Raw genomic sequence first — 24425 nt, 5'->3', positions numbered from 1 at the left:
CAGCGTCTGCCGTCTGACGTTCTCATCTACAAGAGTCGGGTTCAGTTTATACACATGGAACCCATGTAGGATTCGATATCGTGACGCAAATAGTTTATTTTGCGAATAGGCTATTTCGGGTTACACTTTTCACCTCTAATGTTGCGTCTCCGCTTCCTGCATTTCACATCACCATCTCCATGGTACAATGTAAAACATTTATCCAACTTCTCAGCACAAAATGTACAATAACGCCACTTTTTGCCCACTTCTGCGTCGAAGATTGAACAAAATATGGAAATAAATGCTCCACGATTGGCCCATTAAGTGTGCATTGTTTCACCCACCAAAAAACTTTGTTGTAAACCCCTTGAGGTTGGGGTCATTGACCATCCCGTGATGATGATGATGCATCTGATGAATACCTATGCTCGAAGTAACTAACTGACAATCTTCGTTCTAAGGGTGTCATTTGTTCTCTGCGTATTAGAAATACTAAAAACCAAACATTTTCCCTTGATATCCAGGTCCAATCCCAATTGCTAACAAAATACTGTGAAAAAAGAAACATGTGGCGTAAATTAGCAATATAATTATTTTGAATGAGAATTCACGGATCATATTTTGGAAATTTTCTGAGTCGTAGATATTCTGGGGCACTCAGTTTGTACACTCACCACATCTATTGTACAATAAATCCAGTATGTCACGCAAAATTTTCTGCGTTTTAAAGATTTCCTTCAAATGCATTAGAATTAAGCGCAATCACGGAAGAATGCGTGTCTTCTGGTGCAACCCAATTCGAATAAGATGTTGCCCTACCAAAGAAAGGCATATGTTGCAATCATTTATTCATTGAGCGTGACACGAACAAAGGCATTGGTGTTACAACCTTGGATGGTAGATAACAGTTGTTGGCCGTTGGGTTTAATTTTACGTGCCCAAACCAACTGCAAAACTGTTATTCTTATACTCGTTTATTGACGAAAATCAGAGCGGTGATGTGGCAAACCTGCGGCGATTTTGATCCCTTTTTTCATATCATCCTCCATGGAAATTTGTTCTCGCATTTTCTTTCAACACATCATTTTGGACAAAATTTGGCACTGATGCATCCAACTGACACAGAGACTGCTCACTTTGGGAAACCTTTATCAGCACATACATTTTTTTAAAGTTTAACGGTATTTGTGAAGTTACAAATTGTCCGATAAATGAGTGCGCCTCAGATCATCAACTAGCCGCCTTTGTACTTGTGCGGAATACTGTAATCCAGGATTTCTGTAACTGTGTAATTCCATTAAGTTAGCTTATCTTTTCAGTGAACTTAAACTGGCTGTGACTAATGCATTGTGCGTCGTTGATATTTAACACGTCTGTTGTATCTAAAAAGACACCGTCTTCTGGAGGGAAGACAGAGCTTAGATTTAGTCTTTAATCAGCAAAGAGGACTCCTTTAATCAGTTGGTTTTCATACTATTCATAAGTTTTTTGTGAACATAAACTAGACAAATGTGTTTCAAATCTCTGTTATTGTGTTTGTTTTGAGAACACCTCAGATATGCAGCTCCTTTAGCCCGTAAACTGTGTCCCTAGCCTTCCTTCATTAAGAATAAATGGGCTAATTATGGGCGTGAATTATCCTTTGCTGGGAAATATTGTAATGGGATGACAAAGTATTTGTACCTGGTTACGTCGGACAGTACAGACAATCAACAAAGACGCAGCCCTCTTTTTTGCATTTGGGGGACACTGTGCATACTCAGCGTGTTGATAATCATAGAAACACGCAGCTTCTAATCGGGTTTCAGGGGGCTTGTAGAGCCAATCTGGGTTGTATTGTTAAAAAACCATGCGCCTCGGGTCAATTCGCTTGGTGCGCGAAACGTTTGAGCATTTATGCATTTGTTCTGATTGAACGTACTGTTTTGTTAATGCATGGCATGTAAGGAATTTTCGTTATTCCAGCACAATTACTCATTTCGAAATGAAACAATTTAAGGGAATGATCAAGACTGTAGATGGGCGGAGTGCAATGCTTTTGTTTAAAAGTTGGATTTAAATGAAGCCAGGTGTAATGTTGAAAAGTGGCTGTCTAGACTGGGCTCATTTTTTGAGGCACTAGGGAAGCACCAAGCACCATGTGCCAAGCTGTTCTAAGAATAATGGGTTACGTGTTAGGTTGCCAAAACGACAGAGCTAAAATATTCAGTATTTTTTTGAAAGGTCACGGGTTGAGCGAGTCAGTTTTTGCACAAATCAGTAACAAAATTTATGTTCATCTCGTCTAGTCTGTCTTGATCGTCTCTGACTAAAGTATTTTTGTGAGTTCACGCCAAAGAGACAAACAAGTAGAATCAGGCGTTGATGTGGTCCAAGCAGTGCATATTCCGGTTCGTGCTGGGACACCATTTTGGCGTCTCATATACGAGTCAGGTGTGCAAGCACTAACCCACCAGCACACGTTCGGCGTACAAATAAACATGTTCACATTTGAGGAAATTGTGTTGTCTTGCCTGACGCCACGAAAGATGATCCTGTGGGTGTCCTGCTTGCGTAGATCGACGGACCTTCCTGTCCGGACCTTCCAGTCTGGTAGCGATACGGACACTTTGAACCTGTTGAAAAGATTCGATTTATTTTAAATAACTACTCACAGTGATTTTGTGAGCCGTATCTAGTTTTATTTTCACGATTGCTCCATAACAATGTGAAATGATACTCCACATTTACTCGAATGTGCGATAACTCTGGAACATTTATCACTGAACAGGAAGTTCATATTTCAATATGACATTTCCAAAGAGGAATTCGAATGTTTGTCTGATCAAAACTTCCGCTAAGTGCGGCGAAGAAGACAGAATCAAAAGAGATGTTTTGAACAAATAACAAACTATGAGTAGCGTTTTCACCTCCCAGCTCGCAGCTATTGACCTCTACTGAAAGACCATATTTGACGTTCTCTCAAGCGTGGTCAGCTTGAGGTATGAACGGTGAGGATATGGATGGGGGAGANGAAACACCGAGTTTCACGTCGCCCGAACTGATGTTAGATGTGGGTCCACGGGGTTGGACCCTCATAGTTCATAGTAAACCAAGAATTCATTGATGTAAAACGTCTTTCCTGTTTGTAATATTATTTAGACTGGTGATACTCACAGGTTGTATGGTACCGAAATTGAAGATGGTAAACGTAGTCCCACAATGTCATAGATGCCCAATTAAACGCACAATATGTTGTTAAATTGATGACTTGTTCATCTTTCCTGCAACCCTTGAAACTGTAGGTGAATGAGTTGAGGCTGCTAACGCATGGATGCGGTGTTGAGTCTTAACAACCAGCTGTGAAACCAGGTATCCAAATGTAGGCAGATCACAGTAAACACACCAAGCTTGATGCATCTGCTTATCAGTCATAGTGGGATATTTTCCACGTCCTATCATCCGTTGAACAGAAAAATGTAAACGTTTGCTAATGTGTGCTTACAGGCAGGAATTAACGCGTGAAGTTTCACTTGTTGGGTTTATTTAACTTGACCTACGAAGGCGAGAAGATAGTTTCTTTCTCTTTGTTGATAGGAGCATCGAAATTCAGATCACCAATCTTCTGGCTGAGGGGGCCATCACTGCGTCTGTATAGAAAGGTGGAGGTAGGATAGAGAAGGGACAGAACACAGACACCTAAGTTTGGAGGCGTACAGATATCTACACCGTACTCGGGTCAAAAAACTGAAATTTTGAAAACACGTTGTACCATGAAGACGCTTGAGTTACGTAGTCGAATGTTAAATTAAACCATTCTAAACTAATTGAAAAAGTTTGGAACCGCCTGAGAAGTCATCGTTTCAGCAGAGCTTGGTAAACAATCGGTAGTTTTTACTTGAACAAGCTTTTTATCAGGCCAAGCTTTTGTGTCAAAAGCGAAACGTTGCCCGAATAAAAACTACCTATTGTTTACCAAACTCTTCTGAAACAAACTAAACTAAACTAATGGATAACTGGCTCATAAAGATGCCAAACGTCTTATAGAACCCCGTTTTAATTGTTGTGTTGAAGAAATTTTCACCAACACCATAAGTTACCAAAAAAGACTGCTACTCTTGACGGATCCGATTCCCATTTAGACAAAAGGAACCAAGTTTTTTCGACATTACAAATGCTTCATTGAACGCCAGTCTAACGTAGCACAAACACTTCTACACCCTATCGGATTTATCGGGTTTTCAGAGACTACGCGGGTTTCCGTCATTGATTGGATGTCAAGAATTAGTAAGTAGGGTACATTTTACACTTACTGTAAAGATTTAAAAAATTCGTTTATTTAATTTTTCATTAGAAATTTCAAGAATGCTCGGAACAAAAATGGTTATTTGTGTGTGTGGACAAAATCTGTGAATAATGGCCACAGGGCATCTTTGATTCGACACATGGCTGTAATTTATTCAGTAATGGTATTGTACATGATCTCTGTTGATCCTTGTTTGTACCATTCAAGCACACATGTGCCCCCTAACAGACGCGTTTCAGGAAATTATTAGCTAGAAGCAATGACGAAGATCGTACTTATTAAAGTGCCAAAATGTAACTAATCCTATCTTCCGTTCTGACACTACCAACCAGCACTTTGTTATGCAATAGAGCGGTGTGCATCTGGCCGGAATTTTTACCGTACCAGACTGTCCATTTAAATGGCACCAGGACGGATTGGTGCCAAATACTTGGTGCGAGAAATCGAATAAAGGTGGATCATTTTCACTAAGGAACAGTTCTGTAGTTTGACGTTTGAAGATGAGTACTCCGTGATAACGAGGATAGGGATGAATTTCTGTGACAGATACTTTATTATTTTAGGCTGTGCTTCCTTGATGGCTTCGGGATCACATCCGAAGATGTTTCTCAAACCCCTCAATTCATTCAATACCGCCACTCGGATCATGTAATTTACCAGATTTTTACTTGGTTATTTGGGTGCTTACGTTTGCACTTGGACCGTGGGCTCCATTTGTAGAACTGCACCGTTGGGTAAGTTAAATACACTAATTTGCAAGCCAATTTGGTTTTATGGCAGACTCACCTGGAACCCAGCTGAATCTCTCGTTTATGATATGACGCGAACTCGGGTGCTCCGCCTACCCGATGAACCCTAAATTATGCCGAAACCGGTCGTGGGCTGTCGAAGAACTTTTAGCATACTTATGAGTAGCGTATTTCGCCTATGTACCATTAGGTGATAACACTTGAAGGTTCAAACCCATGTGGTAGCTATGCGTGGGTGTGCTGGGGTGAAAGGCCACTCTAAATAGACAAACAAGTGGAAATGTAGTGGTGTGAGTTCAAGCGAGTAACTCACACTGAAACTCGCATGCAGTTGATTTAATGTCTGTCTGCACTTAGCTGAATACTAAATTGTATAACCCCAAACTACTTCAGACACCTGTTAGTAAACATGAACACAAGGATATATATCAAGCCCTAACGAAGCCTTCGAGGTGGATTGAAACGGTATTCAAAGCAATCACTTTCTGGTTTGCACACCTGGGGATTAGATCAAGCTTCGGCAAGAACTTTAGTTACGCGTTCTTCCCAAGATACCTGCGGACGAACATGGCGGTACACATCATATTCATCAGGAGAGCGAATTCATGCCAGTTATGAATTGTAACATGACGAAATTTGTCCTCTACAATGACGGAGGGAAGCATAATTCTCATACTTCAGTGGATGCATCTCGCAGTTCAAGGGACTCCACCAGAATGTACACAATGTGTGTTGAACTTGCCGCAAGTACCAGCGTGTAAAGTCGGACGTTTTATTCCAACGCGCCTAAGGATTGCGCGGTCTGTTCACTGTATCATGCTGCCACTTCAAATATCCCGGAGAATTATTTGGGATTTCATCTCGTCTGTGCGGTAAAACCCATCGACTTTTGCACAGAACGCAAGAAAGATTAGGTGGGACAGTAGTGGTAAAAAGCCGGACGTCATACGGTCAGGCAGATTCATCGAATATGCAGAATTACTGACATAAACTTTTAACCAGGAATGAATCGCCAAGTTGGAAGCTGAATTTATCAGCTATTTCTTGCACTCGGCGGTACCGTTCATATGTGGGGTGGTTTGTAGACCTAAAAGGCTAAAAGGCCAACCGATCAGGGATTTCTAGCACCTAGTATAAGACAGTGCACCATTGTTAAGGTGTACCAGCGAAATATCTAAGAATAAATAAAAGTCGTTCTTTTCCACTTTCTGCGGAAGTGTGAGCTAGTCTCGGATTCGGGGATGTGACTGATTCTCATGTCTAAGGGTAGGTCGTTGAAGCTATTATCCACGTGACGTCAGTAGATGGAAAATTTTGGACTACCCGATACCCCAGACTTTTGAATGCGTTCGCCACTCGAATGCACAAAAGATGACTGCAATTTTAGAGCGATTCTAAATTGAGCTGGATCAAGGCTACCTTTCTGCGTAGCCAAGTATACTCCCGTTAAAGAAATGTACATCCTCAAAGGATGTGCGTCCATTGATGGGACAAACACTTTTGCAGAGTATTTGTTAGTAAGCGGATGTTCAAGGGGCTGTTGGTCGATTTCCGCTGTACAAGCAGCGCAGAGCCTGTCTCTGTGTTTCAGCACGCACGATTTTCGCGTGCGCATCGCTCATCAATGTGTTTATTCAGCAAACGTCCTCACTGCTGATTTGCCAATCAGTTGCTGGCCGAATTACCGGCGGCCAAATTAACGTGAAGATTTACCGATTGAAAATGTTTTTTCTCACGTGCGAAACCTTTGTATGTTCCTAGCTTATAGGTTATTTTTAGAAGTGCAATCATGCATCGGACCCAATACCGTCTTGGTTGAAAGCGTAGTAATCTTTGAAGCGACGTGTCGTCTATTGACACATCTTTAGTTGTGCTGTTAACAGGGTAACTGTTTCACATTTGATAAGGAACGCGGAATTCTACCTAGGAACAGATGGGATTTTTGCCACAAAATAACACCAACTGGGTCAACTAAAGTGTTTCATTTTCTGCCTAGCTGAGATAAGTCTATCATTCACCACTAATTACTGTCTTATCTCTGTTTGAACTATCGGAATCGTCCCTATCGCTGTTACCATTATCGCTCTCTGTCTTTCAGTACGTACTATATTGTCCAAGAGTTTTCAGCAACTTTATGAGTAGTGTGTTAATTCACTTATGGACATTACAACAATGTCTTTGATCTAGTATCTAAATGACAAACGAAATTTGTCAGACCACCGAATCTTGTCTCCTTGCTATTCACTAAAAGCAATGTTCTCTCTCGTGGAAATACGGCAGCAGAGATAAATAATTTCGTTGTGAATGATTGCGGGAAATCTGGATGTCACATTCATATCACTCACGTTTGAACAATCTCCCCCTTTCGCTGAAGCAAGTATTCCCTTGCGTTCACACCGAAAGGCGGATGAACCCGCCTCAATTTCGTCTCTTGGCTTTGTCGAGGTTCAAAATCCGGTCATCTGATAAGCGACGCTTCACCATCGAAATCTGAAGGGATGCAAAGTATCCCGTCTGATCAGGTGAACTTGTTTACGAGCGTCGACAGCCTTTTACGCAGCGTCAGCTTTCGTTGGCCATTTTTGCATTACTCACTTGTCTACACGGATTCCATCTGTGCGCTGAGTTTTCAGGGCATCCACTGAATCCTAAGATATCGCTTAGCTTCATATTCGGTGTATTCACTCACATGATAATACCCTCTACAATATGCGCTTTGCGACTCCCCACTGACAGTCACTGCGGGCTTCTAGCTGCCAAAAGGGATTTGCGTTCATTTAGGGGACCGCTGAAACACGTTCGTCACGCGCTAACGGTTGCATTGGTTCCATCACAACTTCAAAAATTATACTCAATTTTACACCTGACAGACTCAGCATATAGTGACCCCTAATGTGTCTGCTCTAGTTTTAGTGGCTTAAGTCAGCAGCACTGTTCTCATTGTGAGAACTTTAATTTTCACATACCTCTCACATATATACATTAAATATATTAGACCAAACGTATGGGGGGTATGTGAAATCTCACAACTCGATTCACAAACGTCCTCATGGTGCCCAAAGGTAAACTGTTGGGTAGTTACAGGAAATTTCGGTAATATTCGCATTTATTAAGGGAGCAACATCTTACGTTAAATTCCCGATTTACTTAACATATACTCAATGTAAACGTGCCTAACCAAACAGAAAAGCTAGTCGAAAATGGCATGCCAACTCAGAAGAGCGGAGTAAAGGGTTCGGTTGACCATCAGACATCTTGACTGACCGGCTTGCGTCACATCTCTCCTCGGATAGCATGAGATATTTGGTGTGTTTGATAGACATGAGGGCACATGGGAAGCATTCCGGAGATACTCTCTTGTAGGTTCGTTTTATGATTTCATTGAATATGTTTACTGGTGGAATTTTAAACTTTCTATTGAATCACAGATGTGGTTCGCTTGCTTGCCCGTTTATTTATTATCATAGTGATAAACCATGCTACTCGAGCGTTTGTATGGCATTCCTAGTGCTGGAGTTCATCAATTTGGCAAAAGGATGTTGATTAAACACCGTTTGCTGCTTGGTGGATGTAAAACTGTGGCTTGTTTGATCGGCCTATTCTTAGTGTGAAGATAGGCACATTTTAAAGGCGTGGAAATTGAAGCGAACTTGAGGACAAACTATGCACTTTCTGAAACATCATCCAGCATTACACCATAGCATGTCAAACTAAACGCTTTTCTGAGCTTGATAGGACAACTTTGAGGTCTAACCAGAACAGATTTTCAGGTTTAGAGAGTCACAGGAATGATGACATTTAATTGAGAATGTGTGCAGGCGCATTCATATTGACACGGATTCGCATAGGCTGTATACCACGCATGGGTAAACTACATATGACACGTCTGCTATGAAATTATGTCGCCAGACTTCTTACTGAACAGCCCCGAACATTCAATTAACGTCATTCTTAAGCTGGCAGAAGACACAAGGTACAGAACCTTCCAAGTCCTATTTTTCTGGTGGAGATTTCATGCCGCAAGTGGAGCCAACTTTAGGTCTAAGAAACCGAGGGGTATTTTGCAGCTGGGAATCATCAGCATAGCTCATCTCCTGAACCACAAGAGGGTTCCAACCTGGAGCTGTGAACACCCTGGCTAGCTGTTGGGACACTTGACCGTTTTGCCCCTGGTTGCCACTCCTGCTCCTTATGGCATTTTGGGGTTTGACTTCCGTGGTTGTGGTGAAATTACAAATTCGTATACTCTTTGTGAGCCGTAGAACAAACCAGCTCAAAAACACAGGTTATGGTAGGTGTACATGAAAACTCGCACGACCAAATCTGTCGCGTGGTCTTGTCAACTGCTACCACAACTAACGTCAAACACAAACTACTTTCATAATCAGTTTGTTCATTTTTGGTCAGGTATAAAGTGGTTTCACCAATCAGAATCGAAGGAACGCGTTTAAAGTGTGGCTGAGATTATTTATCTAATATCATCAACCGAACTTACTATATCTCAAGTGCCTGAAGTGCGCATAGAACTTTGTGATGGTTTTGAAGCATTAATGGTCCGCCTGAAACGTAAAGCACATTTCAGTGACTTCTCAGTTTGAAAAAACAGTCAAGCTGAACCAGAGTGCTTAAGTATATGAAATGTCAAGTAATGAGCACTAGCCGCAGGAATATCACACGTAGGACTGGTAAATTTTTATTTCAAAACACCTATATTGTTTTCCTTTTCTGAGGTTCATCAGGCGGTGTTCATGCTGCCTAAATCTCAAGTCGATACCTTGTTAGTTTCATATAAGTGATTTATTCCGCTAAACGGTCCACCCTCCTTTCATCAACCGCCTAAACTAGTCGGTGAACTTGGGAGAGTTTTTTTTAATTTAACTAAGGAAGCGACATCTAGTTTGCTTCCTTCCAGTGTCAAATGTTTTGTGTTTGTGTTTGAAACTGTTGTCACACTGAAACTTGAGAAAAGGAACTCCGCGAGAGGAGAGCAGCAGAGCGTAAACGTTTGTAGCGAATTCTTTTTCCTAACACAACCCAAGCTCATGTGGAACTGTAGCCTAGAAAATCCTAGTCTACTAGGCATAGAAAGCCGTGGGGAACCAGAGATGACACATTGATACTGATGTACCAAAACTGTCCACAGCTCCGGGTTTAGCTGGTCGCAAGTCAGTCTAACGCTCCAGTTGTGGAACAGGTAGTAATGCTACAGTGTTGAAAAAATAGTAAGGCTGGAAGCTAAAAGCTCAAAGGAGCATCCTGTGAAAAACTACAGGTCTTGATGCGAGCATTCATTAATTTCAAAATACCATTTTTTTACTGATATATGTCCTTTTCATCTCGATTTCTGTGAATTTAGTAAATAGCGCCAGCATTACGTTTTAAATTGTCTGCTGTTGCTCACGTTTTTCAATCAGCCTTTAAGTTGCTTCCTAAATACTGCTTCAAACATTGGTAGAAAAATCCCCTCTGGCTAAAAAAATATACTCTTTTATTCCAGAACCAGTCAGTCTATAATTCATTATTGACAACGCCTAGTGGCTGAACCACTCAAAAGCGTAGTTATACCAGTCTGCGCACATACAGTTTAGTCGAAGAGGTCATCGAAATATTTACGAAATGATAAGTCAGGTGAAAAGTGCGCCATCCAGAAAAATATTTGTCACCTGGAAGATTTCGTTTATTTGAGTCCGTTTGGCGGCCTTACTTTATTAGACGAACCAACGACGAGTTTGTTTCACCATCGTTGACAGCATGACTTTCGCTCCATTAGAAATAAGTGGCAGTAGGTAACCGCAACTGTTGACTGCCGAAGACGCAGAGATAATGAAACATAAATTTGAGACGTGGTTTGAAATTCAAGTACTTATTTGCTTTTGAGGATGAAACTGCCTATTTGAAATGAAATGGACAGTTTGAATCTTTTGAGCGCATCGTAAGAGTAACAGTCTATTGATTTCCCGAGAAGTTTCCCAAAAGTTTTGCCTGGTTTTATCATACGCACACTGAAAAAAACGTGATAGATGACTTAGTACACAAAGGTACGAAACGGTGAGACTACTGCATCGTCCTGGATTTCCGGATTCACCTGCACACATGAGTTGTGTGTAAGGAATTAGCGGGCAAAACGGAAAACGTGGAGCAATCTCTGCCATATCCCTTTGCTTTTCATATACTGCTCAAATGTTGACCTTCTTTAGACGTTTGCCCCACTGCACACATTACGAAGTATTTTCCAGAAATCGTGACCTGAGTGGGTGTCAGTCGGACGCGGAATTACGCACACACGTAAATCCAAGTAACAAAGAAGAACAGCTTTTTCGTGTATGTATTCTCACTGAAGTGACATAATCTCCAATGCCCAACCCATGAGGAACTGAGACACCTGCGAATTATGGTTCATCATATATTTGTGATACCTACTTAGATTTTGTTTTTAAGTGGTATTTTTAAGTGGTATTCGCAGTTGTTCTAGACTATGGTCTGAATAAGCTGTTCAAAGTTCGCAGTTTTTTTTTCAAATGGATATTTTATCTTGTAAGTGAAGTTAGTGTAGGCTAAAAAGCCAAAGAGCACCGTGCAGTTCATTTATTTTTATCGGAAACCATACTGGTTACAAGGCGATTCAAGGAGGGTGATGGTGGTATTCATTTTTAGGTGACATTGCCATGATTAAATTGTAACTAACCCCGGGTATTCCAAGAATATCATAGGGACCTTAAGCAACAACTTTTCACATTTGCACGTTTATGTCTCACTGGGAACCGTGAACTGGCTAGAATTTCAATGAGTGCTATTTGTCAATACCCTTCACAAGCGTGGCATCATGTGCCGTTCTAATCCACGTGCAGCTACCTGGTCGCAATCTCAGAAACAGTTGGTGAACTCGTGGTACCTGCAATACTTCTATTTACCTACCACTTTTTATGCCCAAAAAGTGATCCAATTTGGCACCTTTCAAATATTTGCCTGGTTGTGATCATCGGTGTTGTGAGCGAGGGAACTTACGAAACTTATCAAGGAAGATTGCAGAATTCAGTCCCACAACTGGGTCTATTTATGAGAACGAAGAAGGTAGCGAACAAAGCTTGTTTTCTGTGATTCTTCCTCTTGGCTAATACATCACAATTTATATAGTAGCAGAAATCACGTAGAAAAGGTTGAGATTGGGGCTACATACACTTTAGAGAAATAGAAATCAAGGGAAGGGGTTTGGATGAGGGAGAGATCAATGGGTCACGGAATCAGATAAGTGACGTCAATGTCAGACAGACTTGTGGGACCGGATGTTTCGTAGGCCAGTTCAAGTTCAGAGGTCGCACAAGTTTCTTTTGGATACAAGATTGCAGATCCAACATTCGCATTCCAGTCACCTCTGCGATCGATAGTAATCTGGATCATACCATCGTGATCGGTTCAGAGGTACCCTTATATGATGGTGAAGCGTTGCTCCTTGTCTATGACATGACTGGATTCGGCCAATTGTGATGCAATCGCGCTTGGGCCTGGTTTCTTCCCACTACCACTCAGAGAAACGGGACTGTGTTCTCGCATTCTGTCCGACAAATGCCTTGTCTTACGACCAACGTTTGACGCTCGGCGCGAGCACACAAATGAGTACACACAAAAGCTGGTGGTAGAACGTGGCAATTTGTTCCTCAGGCAGAATTTGATAGTGGGGCTGGAGTTGAGGAGAAATCACAGAAAACGGCTACACAAAGTTTTAATTTTAAGACAGTTTTATTACGTTCTTCGATTCAATGTGGCAGTCGCGATCGAGTTTCCTTCCAAAGGAAGCCGTTTCTGTGTGAGCAACAACGTGATACCTAATGACCATGGTCAATGTCACACGTTTCACTACTAATTGAATCGACGTCATTTGTGCGCTGTTAAGGAGCGGAGTGGGATATAGTGGTGCGTCCGTGATCAGCACAACGGCTGACTTAGTGCTACCACCGATTCCGCTCCCTAGTGACGTCATTTCGTTTGGCGATGTGGCGTTTGTAGTTGAATTGCCCAGCTCAGAGAACGCACCAACGGCCCACGTAAACCATTATCATTATTCTCAACAGCAAGTATTCTCGCGTTACGATTAGTTGGTGCGAAGTATTATCCTAAACCTAAAAAACTGAGTCACTACACAGGAATATCTGCCCTTTTTTCGTTTGAAGTAGTTTTAAATTAAAGGAGACTCTATTTCTCTGCTCACCCGAGATATTATCGACTCGACAAGACATTAAGCATAACACGAATAATTCATGGTCGTTTACTCTGCAGGAACACCTCATAATATTTGTGGCAACTCCTACAGGGTTCCAAAAAGAATGGTTTATAATTTAATAAAGGAAACTACTCACAAGGTTGTTGAAAACTCTTCGACAGCCCATGACCGGTTTCGCCCTTCTTGGGGCTCATCAGGTGGGCGCAATCCCCGAGTTTACGTCAACGTTACTTTCTACTTGAATCTGAATTGGACTGTTTCAGGGAAATATATTCATTTGCAAATCAGTGTGGCTTCCACAAGCAACCTTGTGAGTAGTTTCCTTGATGAAGACATACTGCGACATTTCGAATAACTTGACAACTGAAACATGAGGCGCCCTGTGTGCAGCACATTCAGTTGTAGAATATCATAAACGAGAGATTCAAGTGAGTCTTTCGTGCAAGCCAGATTGATTTGCGAATGAGTGCGTTTCTCGGAGAATGATCTACGTTATTCTTAAAATATAAACAACATTCTATGAACCTGTTATGGAATGCACTCATGACATCATAAAACGTATATGTATAATATAAACACCTAATATAAAATAGCAAAATATACGTGTAATCTAAATTTTAAAAAATGCCCCTTTATGATATGTCAGTTAATAAATAAAGGTGCCAAAACTATTACATACTATCGAAAAGACCAAAACATTCGCTGTGGAGTTGTTTATCAGAAAACATCAGCTAAACAGTAACAAACTATTGGACAGGGAAGCAAAACTCTCATATGCATCTTGTTTACAAAAACTTAATATCCATCTTCTCCTTGAACTCGTCTTGCTGAAATTTCCTAGACATTAATTCACTGTTACTCAAATGCAGGCAAATGCTACAAAGTGACTCCACAAATTCTGTAATAGCCATCACATTTCGAGAGACACGAAGAGGATTTACAAGAAAACATACTACTCGCATGTCCCGTCAGTAGTATCCACCGTTACACCAGTACTCAAGTTGATTTAGATAGCTGTGCTTCATACAAACCCTATCAATTTCGAAGTACAATTTCATCACAATTTTAGTAAGCAAATTTTCAACGCGTTTTGCACGATTTTAGTCCCTTAATCAAGTCTCGAGTGGATTCCACGTGCCGCTCAATCACTTAACATTACCGATTCAAAGTCCCAACTGTCGCTAGGTAGTGTGAACTTTTGGGGATCATCCGGTGCTACATAATGCCAAGGTTTCACCAAAACTTTTTTGTTTGTCCACGCTTGCTCAAACTCGTTCCAGGAAGTGAGGCATACTTCCCCTGATGAGCGGTTTGCTGATGGTTAATTCGGCACCACTAAAGAGTTGGTTAGGTTCCGTTCGTTTCTTCCTCTAAAACTGACAGAATGTAAGATCATTTGAACGTTAAGTTTAACCTTGAATTGTCAAACAAACTTTGTGCCCTGTTGGAAAGGCCTCCTCCCTGCCAGTCGGCGCTCTCACAGAAAGCCTGCGCGTTTTACGCATCTTGTTAGTCAAGACAACATTGCTGAATTTTCGGAGAGACGTCACTAGTAACATTAGGTTAACATTTGTGTTTGCTTGTCGCTTTGTTCGCCGTATTTGACAACTCGATTGCAGACGTTGCGTTGTCAATGTAGATGACATGGCCTAGTGACGCAAAGCCTTCACCGATGAAATTTTTGCACATTTTAGACCGATTTCTACATTGGCTACCACCACAGTTATGTGATCTATTCGAGAAGAGAGTTTTCACATCAGTGGCTGTTTTGTAAGGAGAAATCATGTTTATGGCATGCTGGAAACCACCTTGAGATATCACCCACCACCGTGTGGTGTCAACCTACGGTCACCGTAATCTAATGATTCAGGGGAAATGTTGAAATTTTGTGCAGCCAAAAAGTGAGTCGAAACGGAAGATAGTAGATAGTATCCACGGATTTTCGGTCAGATGCTCAGTCTTATCATTGGCGACAGGACTTTCCTACCATATTTGGAATATTCTGGAACATTTTGCCTGGTGAAGGCAGTTTTATGGTTTAGATCCTTAGCTTACTTGGTAAGCTATATCTGAAACTTGAAGAAAAACCGTGGGGGGTAGGACTGATTCCCAGGCGCTGCACAGAGAAAAGCAGTGGGGATTTAGAACTGGCGTTTGTTTTTGAAGAGCGTGGTCACATACATGAAAAGTACATGAAGAAGGGTTACAGGAAAACATTGGGTAAAAAGAGAGAAGCGTCTCATTCGAAGTCACGCCTCCAATAGTTCCAGTTGGACAAGATGAATCCCGACATATGCGAGAACGTTTGGTATGAAAACATGCATGCAAAGACCAACAACTGAGGAAAGGACAAGCAATGCTGAATGCTATTCAAGATGCCGTAAACGTTAGCACAATCAAGACTCGTATATCGGGCACAAAGTGTCCATCAATGGGGTCTGGTATGATTCACTGGCAGGAATTTACACTCAACGCCATGTACCACGCATGAAATCGTCGAAAGTACGCAGAGAGCACACAGGGGCAAGCGAACACAGATCACTAAAACCAGAGAGCCCATTACTCATTCACTTGATTCCCCCTCTAATCCTTTTGCTCGATAAATCAAGACATTTCACGAAACTACTTCGAAAGCATTTGCCTGCGTTTCAACTGCTCGATATGAAGAGAAGTTGCGCGATGACTGTAAAACTTTGTTTCCCTTCCTGAATCCCCTCAACTTTTTGGCTTAGCATGGATCTTTGGATGTAACTGAATTACTGTCCAAAGGCTTCCAGCACTGTGGCTTAAATCGGCTTTGCTTTTGGGACAAATCAGATAGGAACGTGAAATTTAATCACAAACTCAGACGTCGGTTGTCGCTTGATGATATCAGTTCCGGTTTATTTATCATGATTCGATGTCAGAACAAGGCATTGTGATCGAATGAGACTGAAAAATGAGTCTGTCATTGAAAACAAACTGAAACTAGGTGGAATATATATGAAAATTTGTTAAGAAGACCCAGCAGGCGGCATCTACAGACTGCATTAAAACAAAAACAGTTGACCACCCATCGACTCAAACCGGCACGCGAGTATCAAAATAAGTGCGCAATTGTGGAGGAACGCTGATATTTGGCATAAGTTAGCATGGTAGACATTTTCCACAACCATTTTCAATAAAATACAGGTATAGGCGACAGATGATTGCAAATAATTCAGTGGGACTCCTCCCAAACAACTGAATTTGGGCTTTCCTTCCATGATGACAGATGCCTTTTTCTTGCTAGCACATTTCACTCGCAGTACGTTTCACACGATACCATCATGGTTCTATTTGCTTCTCATACTCTGGCTTGTAACAAACGAATTGGGAAATGTGGGTGTGTCCAGAGGCAATTGCTGTAGTTATCACGAGTGTAATAACGGGCCCCTCAAGTTGACATTTTGAGCAAACCCAGTTAATCGCAATCAGAGGTCCCATCCAATGCAACAGGGCGCAAATCTTGCGATGCAAGTGGCACACCAGAGGAGCGAAGCAAGTATTTAGCATTGGAAAACTCATAAGGCCGGACCAAAAAAAGTAAAACTTGGTGCGCAATTCTCTTGGCCTGACATCGAAGAAACACACCAGCGCACTCGGCTTTGTGAGCCGGAGATGTTGAAGCTACCACCAAGTTTGTATCACCTATCTTCATTGTAAAAACCTGGTTTAGGAAAGACAAACAAGCTGAAAGAACGGGCGAGACTCAATCAACAGTGAGACAACGATGTTGTTCCAAATTGTGATCTTGGAGTAAAAGTCAGTAAAGCGTTTGAAACTTCAGAAAATAAGGCATAGCATTTGGGGCACAAGAAAGTAACGGCCCAAAGCAAATATATGAAATAAAGTGCAAAACGTGGAAGTTTTCTAAGTTTTAAGTTTTCTATAAATTGTCCAAATTTCTCCATAACCGGGAGTTTTGACAGGTGATCACGTCTAATGATTCCTGAAGGCAAACTAACGAAACATGAGGTGATGAGCTGCCACTAATGAAAGGAAATTTTCGTCTCTGCCGGTGATTCCTGCAACCTCAGAATTAGGAAACAATAACAGATCTTTTTGTTTTCCAAAACTTGTGGTCATTACACAACCTAAGCAGTTAAGATTCAAAACCTTCATCAAAGCGGAACGAAATTCGGCGCCAAAGGAAAGTTGTGTTTAGCTGCCACGGCGCGGAGGAAGGCCCTGGTAAAATATCAAGAGAGAAAACGGAGGTTGAGTACCTACTGCAGAGACCTTTACGTCCAGAGGAATAGAGTTAAGAGCTCTTGGACTCCACCTTCCAAACAATTACAATAAATACATTTTGCATATCGAAGCAAGAATTCATCAGCGGGAGTGACTACTTTTCCTTTGCAAACCTCAGTTAACACAAGAACAGTATATCAAGAGAGCTAGGTCACCCGGTTTAGAGGTAAAAGCAATCCTGCTCCTGAGATCAGCTACGTGCAATGTGAAGAAGATATATTCACAAGAACCACGCCAACGAAGATGCAGGAGCACTCAACTTGACGTCATATTCTATGCTTCACAAAGAATTTTTCGACAGTGGTCTGTAGTAGAAAACCAGACTTCCATTGGTCAATGACTAAAACCCACCTTCCTAAACCTGATACGGCCTATCTTCTTCTCTTGCGAAGCTGTCTCACTACCTAGTCCTCGCTCACGGTCCGTTCCATTACGTGAACACTAAAGTCAGCTAACAAACATCATAATATGGTGAGGTTGGTGGCGAAATACCCGGGGACGCTTTAATATTCGATTTAGAGGAGGCTAAGTTTGAAAGTCATTCAATTGGGATGTTCGCACGGTTATTTTATGGACACGTGGAGTCCGTATCTGATACCAAATAGGACCGCATTCCGCTGACAATACTCGAATCGGGTACTTCTGTAGATGGTACAATTAAAGGTCTTGAAGCGTTTGCAGATATACTGTGTTCTCATATACTATTAATGTTAATGTGAATAGAAGGGCGATCTTCATGCAGTAGGTAAAAAGCAAACTGTACATCTAGACAGGCCAACAATTTGCCAGGATTGTACCTGTTGTATTTATTTCGCGTTCCTTGTTTTGGAGCTTTTCTGAACTCAAGTCCATCCTAGTAACTAATTTACACCAATGACTGGTGGCTTTTATTCCACTCGCAGATGCTAAAGGTACCGTGGATTCAATTCGTAAGAAACGTTATACGTCGTTGCAGGGCGATTAGGAAGAAACCGGCCGTCTCTGCGGTAATTTTCAGTCACACACGCGTGTATGAAGACACTTTTCAATTCATCATTTTGAAGGGGCAAATGAATGAAAATCCAGTTCACAAAAAAGATGTCGAAAATCAGGTCAGAAACGAAGGGTGGAGGTGCCGCAGGCTGTTCGCGCCTAGCAATAGTCGGTGGATCAAAACCAGGCAATCCTTCCAAAAGAGGCGAATATAATTACAAACAATGCAAGAATTCATTTTGCTAACACAAATGAGAGTGTCTGCAATCAGTCTCAAATTGTTTGACTGCTTGTTAGCATCGGCAGATACACTCATTTGTAGATCGACTTGGCTTCATCGGGAGACAACAGAATCTGAGGTTTATGGTATTCTTCAACTAAATGTGCTGCACAATGGTCGCTCGATATTTCAGTTGGCACGATGTTCGGGATAGCGCAGTATATTTTCGGAAAGGAAACTATTCACAAGGTTTCTGAAAACTATCTGACAGCCCACCAGGCAGGCGCGGTCCCCGAGTTTCTGTTGACTTTATGCTCTACTTGAGCCAAAACTAGACCGATTTTGACAATCACGCTCATTTGAAAACCAAACTTTCTTCTCGGAAGACTCAGTTGAATCTTTCTATTGTGATATTCTACAACTGCGTAAACGCCACCTCATGTTCTAATTGGTACCATATTTGGGATATAGTGGTATATTTTCGTAAAGGAAACTAATTACGAGGCTGTCAGAGTTATCAGTAACCTTGTGAGTAGCTTCTTTTGTTTGCTATCTATTCATTGTTAACATGATCGCCTGCTGTATTCTGCCTGGGGGATTAATTACTTGTGTTTGATATTCGACCATTCGGTCAACACGTAGCAAATACATGCTTCTGTCAGGCCGTACTGGTGCCTTTCATAACCCACCTGAATTATTTGGTAGAGGTTTTAAAACGTCTCGAGGGAATTCTGGAGGTCACTGCAAGTCCAGCTTGACCACCATATAGAGCTCTGGAAGCTGGTACGTATCAAGGACGGGTGCATACCTCGCTTCACGTCCTAACTTATCAGTTGGAAGTCTCAAGTTGTCTAGCGAAAACGAATGGCGCCTACAGAGCGTAATAATAAGACGCGCTCGCATGACAGTAGTATATGACTTCCAGCTTCCTGGAGTGCTTACTCGAAAGCGCTATCAACACAACTTCATCTTAATTTGTGTACACAGGCCATCAGCATTTCATCTTATCAGAGACGAAAATTTCTATGCGAATGTTCCTTTTATTCCAATGGCTCAGTCAGCGTCAGTTTCGTAGAATTATTGGGTCGATTATGCTCTTTACTTCTGCAAGTTTTCTGCTGGTAAATAACTTTTTCTGTCAATGATGAATGTGGTGATTTTACCATGGAGACGTTTTTTATGAATCAAACTTGTCAGTCGGCTTTCGGAGTCAAGTACGACATCAAGCTCTTGCCAAACATCAGATTATTTTGCATGCTACTTGTCACTTGGTTGCGGCCTGTTACTCGGAAGTCGCCCGAGAAATTGAGTTACTCATTCAAGTATCTCTCCAGATGACTCCCACCAATCACTTCACTGTAGCAGCCTAGAATTTGTCAGTAAATTTAGTTAGTGCTCGCATGGATGCCTCACTAGGCAGAACTTGACCACTCTTCTAACCGTCTGCACGTGATAACGTATTATTTGATTTTGGGGCCGTTACTTTTTTCCGGAGGCTTTCAAAGCGCTTTTTTTAATTGACCACACATTTGTGCCTAGTTAAATACAGTATATTCCCGCCCTATGGGTAAACATTTCATAAAAACGGGGTGAAAATGTGATCATCCTTTATTTTTGAGTGAAAAGATAACAAATAATACATGTTGTAGAGTAGAAAGCGTACAGCCAATCAATCAAACTGGATCGAGCGCACGAAAGACAGAATGCTTCTGGCGTTGTGGTGATTGCGACTCACAGTTACCGCTCACTAACAGTTCGTCATCGACGCAACAGGAGCATAATTCGATAGGGGCATAGCGATCTAGCTAACTGATCAAGTCTTTCTAAACTTACATCCATGGCTCCCAGTCGAAAGGTCTTGCTCTTTCTGTGGTTTAATTACCATGGTTAGTCCACATCAAACTAAAAGAGCACATGGAAAATATTCTGGTCTAAACAGAAATATATGTGTCTGATGACGTCGGATTCAGATATCGAGATTTGATAACTGAAGTTGTCGTGTAACCGATACTGTATCAATGCAAACGAGACGAACATGTTTAAAAGCCTCTCAACGATGGGATATGCTTATTTTTGAGCATGTCTGTACTTGCTAAAAGTCACTGTAGCTACCATGTCTTCTTTCTTGCCATGACCGCTGAACCGGATAATAAAAGAACATCCTCAAATGATGCTATGATTCTTTTGGTTCCAGTGCCAACTACTTGAAACTATTCGCACATTCACTTATTTTATACTTCTGGTATTTATTTGTAGCTGTTTAAACTATTAGAGCTCACTGTGAAGGTCAGATATGGCTTCTTGATCTACAAGGAATTTATCGAGTAAAACACATCAGAAGCAGCATAGATAGGCCCCATTACCATTTTGTTCGTTAGTCAAACGGTGCTCCAGAACTGACACTGCCAGGTAGTTGAACAAAGGAGAATAATCTCTGAGCCCGGAAGACGTTAGTTGGCCTCACTAATTCAGGGAAGATGAACAGTTTAGAAATGTACTAATTTGGAGATTTAGTTGAAGGTTCGACTGAGTCGGTTTTTAATACCCAATTAATTCCCAGGCGGCGAAAATTGAAATTCGAGTTGGGGGCCAACCTAATTAGCCTCGGAATGGGCGAAACCGATAGCTTTCGTCAAGCTTATGGGTTGTCCTGAGTTGTAAATCGTGTCCACACAAAATTCGTCCCGTTGACTGTTAAATTCCAGAAACTTTATGACTATAAAGCACATGGTGCAGGTATTCCAAGCACTTTGCTACATCTGAGATTCTGGTCTACCGAAGCTGCGTGGGAACTTGTTGAACGTAGGCAAGCGAATCGTTTCCAGATTTTTCTTGGTCATCCCTGGCTATTTGTATTGTATTGTCAGATACACACATTTGCAAGTCCCATCAGGGTGAACGGGTGGCTTAAATTTGCCCATGATACATGTGTGTTGCTGGACGTTGGATAGAAAAATGTGTACTCTCTGCTGGGTGAAGGAAAATTTTACGTAAAACATGTTCGAAAATGGCTGTTGAAACATTGTAAAATATCATAAAGCGGACTGCGAAAATATTTGATAGGGTTAATTTATTCTCAAATGCTGAAATAGTTATTCGCTGAACTTTTTTAAAGTGGACTGCGAAAATATTTGATGGGGTTAATTTATTCTCAAATGCTGAAACAGTCATTCGCTGAACTTCCCCATTTGCGAAATAATAGTTTTTCGTTGCAGTTTTAGGGTTTTGCGCGATAGGTATTTTGTTCATTGACACACCACTCTCGTTTGAACGGTCGGGGTTTTGCGGGATAGGTATTTTGTTCATTGTTACACCACTCTCGTTTGAACGGTCAAACGATTGTCACAACCAGGACAGTTACTGGGTCGTCGTTCGATGAGTCGGGCACACTAATCACATCGCTCAAGTTTGAAAACGTTCACCTGTTCGGACGTGAAAGTTCATATTCGTCTAACGTGTGTTGGTGGAATAGTCGTTACACCCTCGCCCCGCACTTCAGATGTCCGGGGATCGAATCCCGGCACGGCCATAGGATAAGCGCTGCTGATAAGCTCTCCTTTGATATGGACTCACCGAAAATAAAGGCTTCGCTTTGGAAAGACCATGGACGCTATTTGCTGGAAAAAAATAAAACGAGCGTTTGGAAATTGCCAGGGCACTGTTGTGTTTATCAAGTAGCTGCAAACATTGTGCAAATTCTATCAGGCTTTGAGAGCACTTGAAGTAAATACAAAGATGGAGAAACACATTCATTTTGACGCGATGGTGGCTTATTGTCTATAGTATATTGCGAGGATCCAGCGCTTACAAGATAGTTCGAAAGCAATTATTCGTTGTCCATATTCAGCTTTGTCACTAATCAAAGCTTGTCTGGCAGTGACCGCGTCGCTATCATACCCAGACTTTCTGAGAGTCGGGTTGTTGATCGTCACAATCACGACGTTTGTTCGGCTGTCGTCTGAGATGCCGGATAAATTCACACAAATTAATCATGTCCGCCCATTCTGAGGTCGGAATTCAGACGCTCTCGTCTTCTGACATGCATAAAATATGACCTTTTGTAGGTCGTCAGAGACTGAATTCCAATGCAGCCAGACTTGATGCAAATTAATGTATTTAGATTGGTGAATCGGGTCGGTTCAGTGCTTTTCACTTCGCATGATCTAGGAAAAAGACGCCTATCAACGTCGGAAACAGGCTGTTCAGCTATAGGTCTCACTAGGCTGATGGTGTTACGTGTTTACCGGGTGAAACAGCCATGTAGGTGGAACAGAAATGCGTACCCGCTAAAAAGTTTTTTTCTTCTGAATGATAGAATAGAACTGTGTATTCTTGGTATTCTTGTGTATTCTTGTGTTCAGGCGAGATTATTGCACATCAGGTGTTTCTGTTGGTAATGCATTTCAAGTAACCTAAATTCCCAGGGAAATTAGAATTTATGGTTGAATTTGCTTTGATCATGTAATTTACCGAAGGTTCTGTCCAGAAAAAATGAGGAAGCTTCTTTAGTTCGTAAACCAGAAGGTATTGGAGGATGTGAGCTTCACTTACCTTTGAGAATAAGGGGACCTTGCCCTGTATTCTTGCTTAAGTCTGGAAAACATGTATGATATTCTATAGAGGAAAATACTGATAGCTCAGGCAGCGTAGACGATCGTTGTTTTGTTCGCTAAGCTTGGCGATTTTGATTGCAAACGTTTTATTACCAACCCATCACTATGTACCACTACGCTGTATAACAACGCACTGATGATATCACCTCGATTGTTGACAAATCGTTTGCAATCCGACTGGCCAGCTCAGCGAACAAACCAACGACCATGTCTGATATTAATAGACAACCAACCTCAAACCACTTGACGATACATGCCATTCCGGTACGACAAATAGGAACCTGTTGCAAACAACCTGTGGGAGCTTTTCGATCGTATCTTACGCGAATTTTTCAAATGGAACCCTTCATTTTTGAATCTGAACAGGCATCTTTTGTATCAACCGATCTTGGATGGTATCAGTAATGTTGTTCTATACATGTCCGGGAACAAAATATCCACATGGAAGATTCAGTACTCACAAGCATGAATGTGTCAAGTTCATCGTCTCATATCTCTATTCCATATATTCTACCAGATCTTCAAAGTGATTTTGAAAATGCAGTACCCATTCCTAAACATTTTTATCTCGCTCTCAATAGTTATTCCAGCAGAAAGTGAACATGGTTGGGAACGTGGAGATGTGTTCTTATTCATTTATTCACATGGGAAAACCTTGAGCGAACGCATGAAAAAGCATCGTATTTCTGATTGATAAAACAAGAGCACAACTTTTGAAACGGGAAATCGGGAGAAAGCTTCGGTAATACTTTATGGGCTTGGCGGAGAGAAATGCCCCAGTTCTATTTACTTTGGCCACGTTGTCGGAGAAGAGAAAATAAATAAATTTCGGGGACTCGTAGAATACACTTCCACCTGATTTAATGACTGTTGATCTATTCGAGAAAGTCACATCTGGCCTCTTAAAGGTTTGTTGACACCTTTTGAGACCTTTGCTGTTGGTATTTAAGCCGCTAGTTGGTCTGCACCTGGAACCGAGCAACCACTATAACGGCACCGTGCAAGCCCGCGCCTCAAATTGCGCATTCATTATTTAGGGTTCTTCAAAAACATGAACTTCAGGAGGAAATCGTTCTTCCAAAAAGCATGATCTCAGAGAAGAGTAAGCTTCCAA

The 24425-nt window shown here is 41.6% G+C and overlaps 1 protein-coding gene across 1 annotated transcript in view; it reads right to left on the bottom strand.

Annotated features, from left to right (window-relative positions):
• The window catches only part of T265_04144 (hypothetical protein), a gene marked incomplete at both ends in the record, with an annotated part of 43424 nt that extends 31010 nt beyond the window's left edge, over positions 1-12414 (bottom strand). The window contains one exon of the mRNA XM_009168802.1: positions 12288-12414. Coding sequence (XP_009167066.1) covers positions 12288-12414 — 127 coding nt within the window. The remainder of the gene's footprint in view (positions 1-12287) is intronic.
• Between the last annotated feature and the right edge of the window lie 12011 nt (positions 12415-24425).

This window comes from Opisthorchis viverrini (genome assembly GCF_000715545.1).
Source record: "Opisthorchis viverrini unplaced genomic scaffold opera_v5_65, whole genome shotgun sequence".
Classification (NCBI taxonomy): domain Eukaryota; kingdom Metazoa; phylum Platyhelminthes; class Trematoda; order Opisthorchiida; family Opisthorchiidae; genus Opisthorchis; species Opisthorchis viverrini.
The sequence above is the reverse complement of the archived record's forward strand: the minus strand, read 5'-3'. Positions and strand labels throughout refer to the sequence as shown.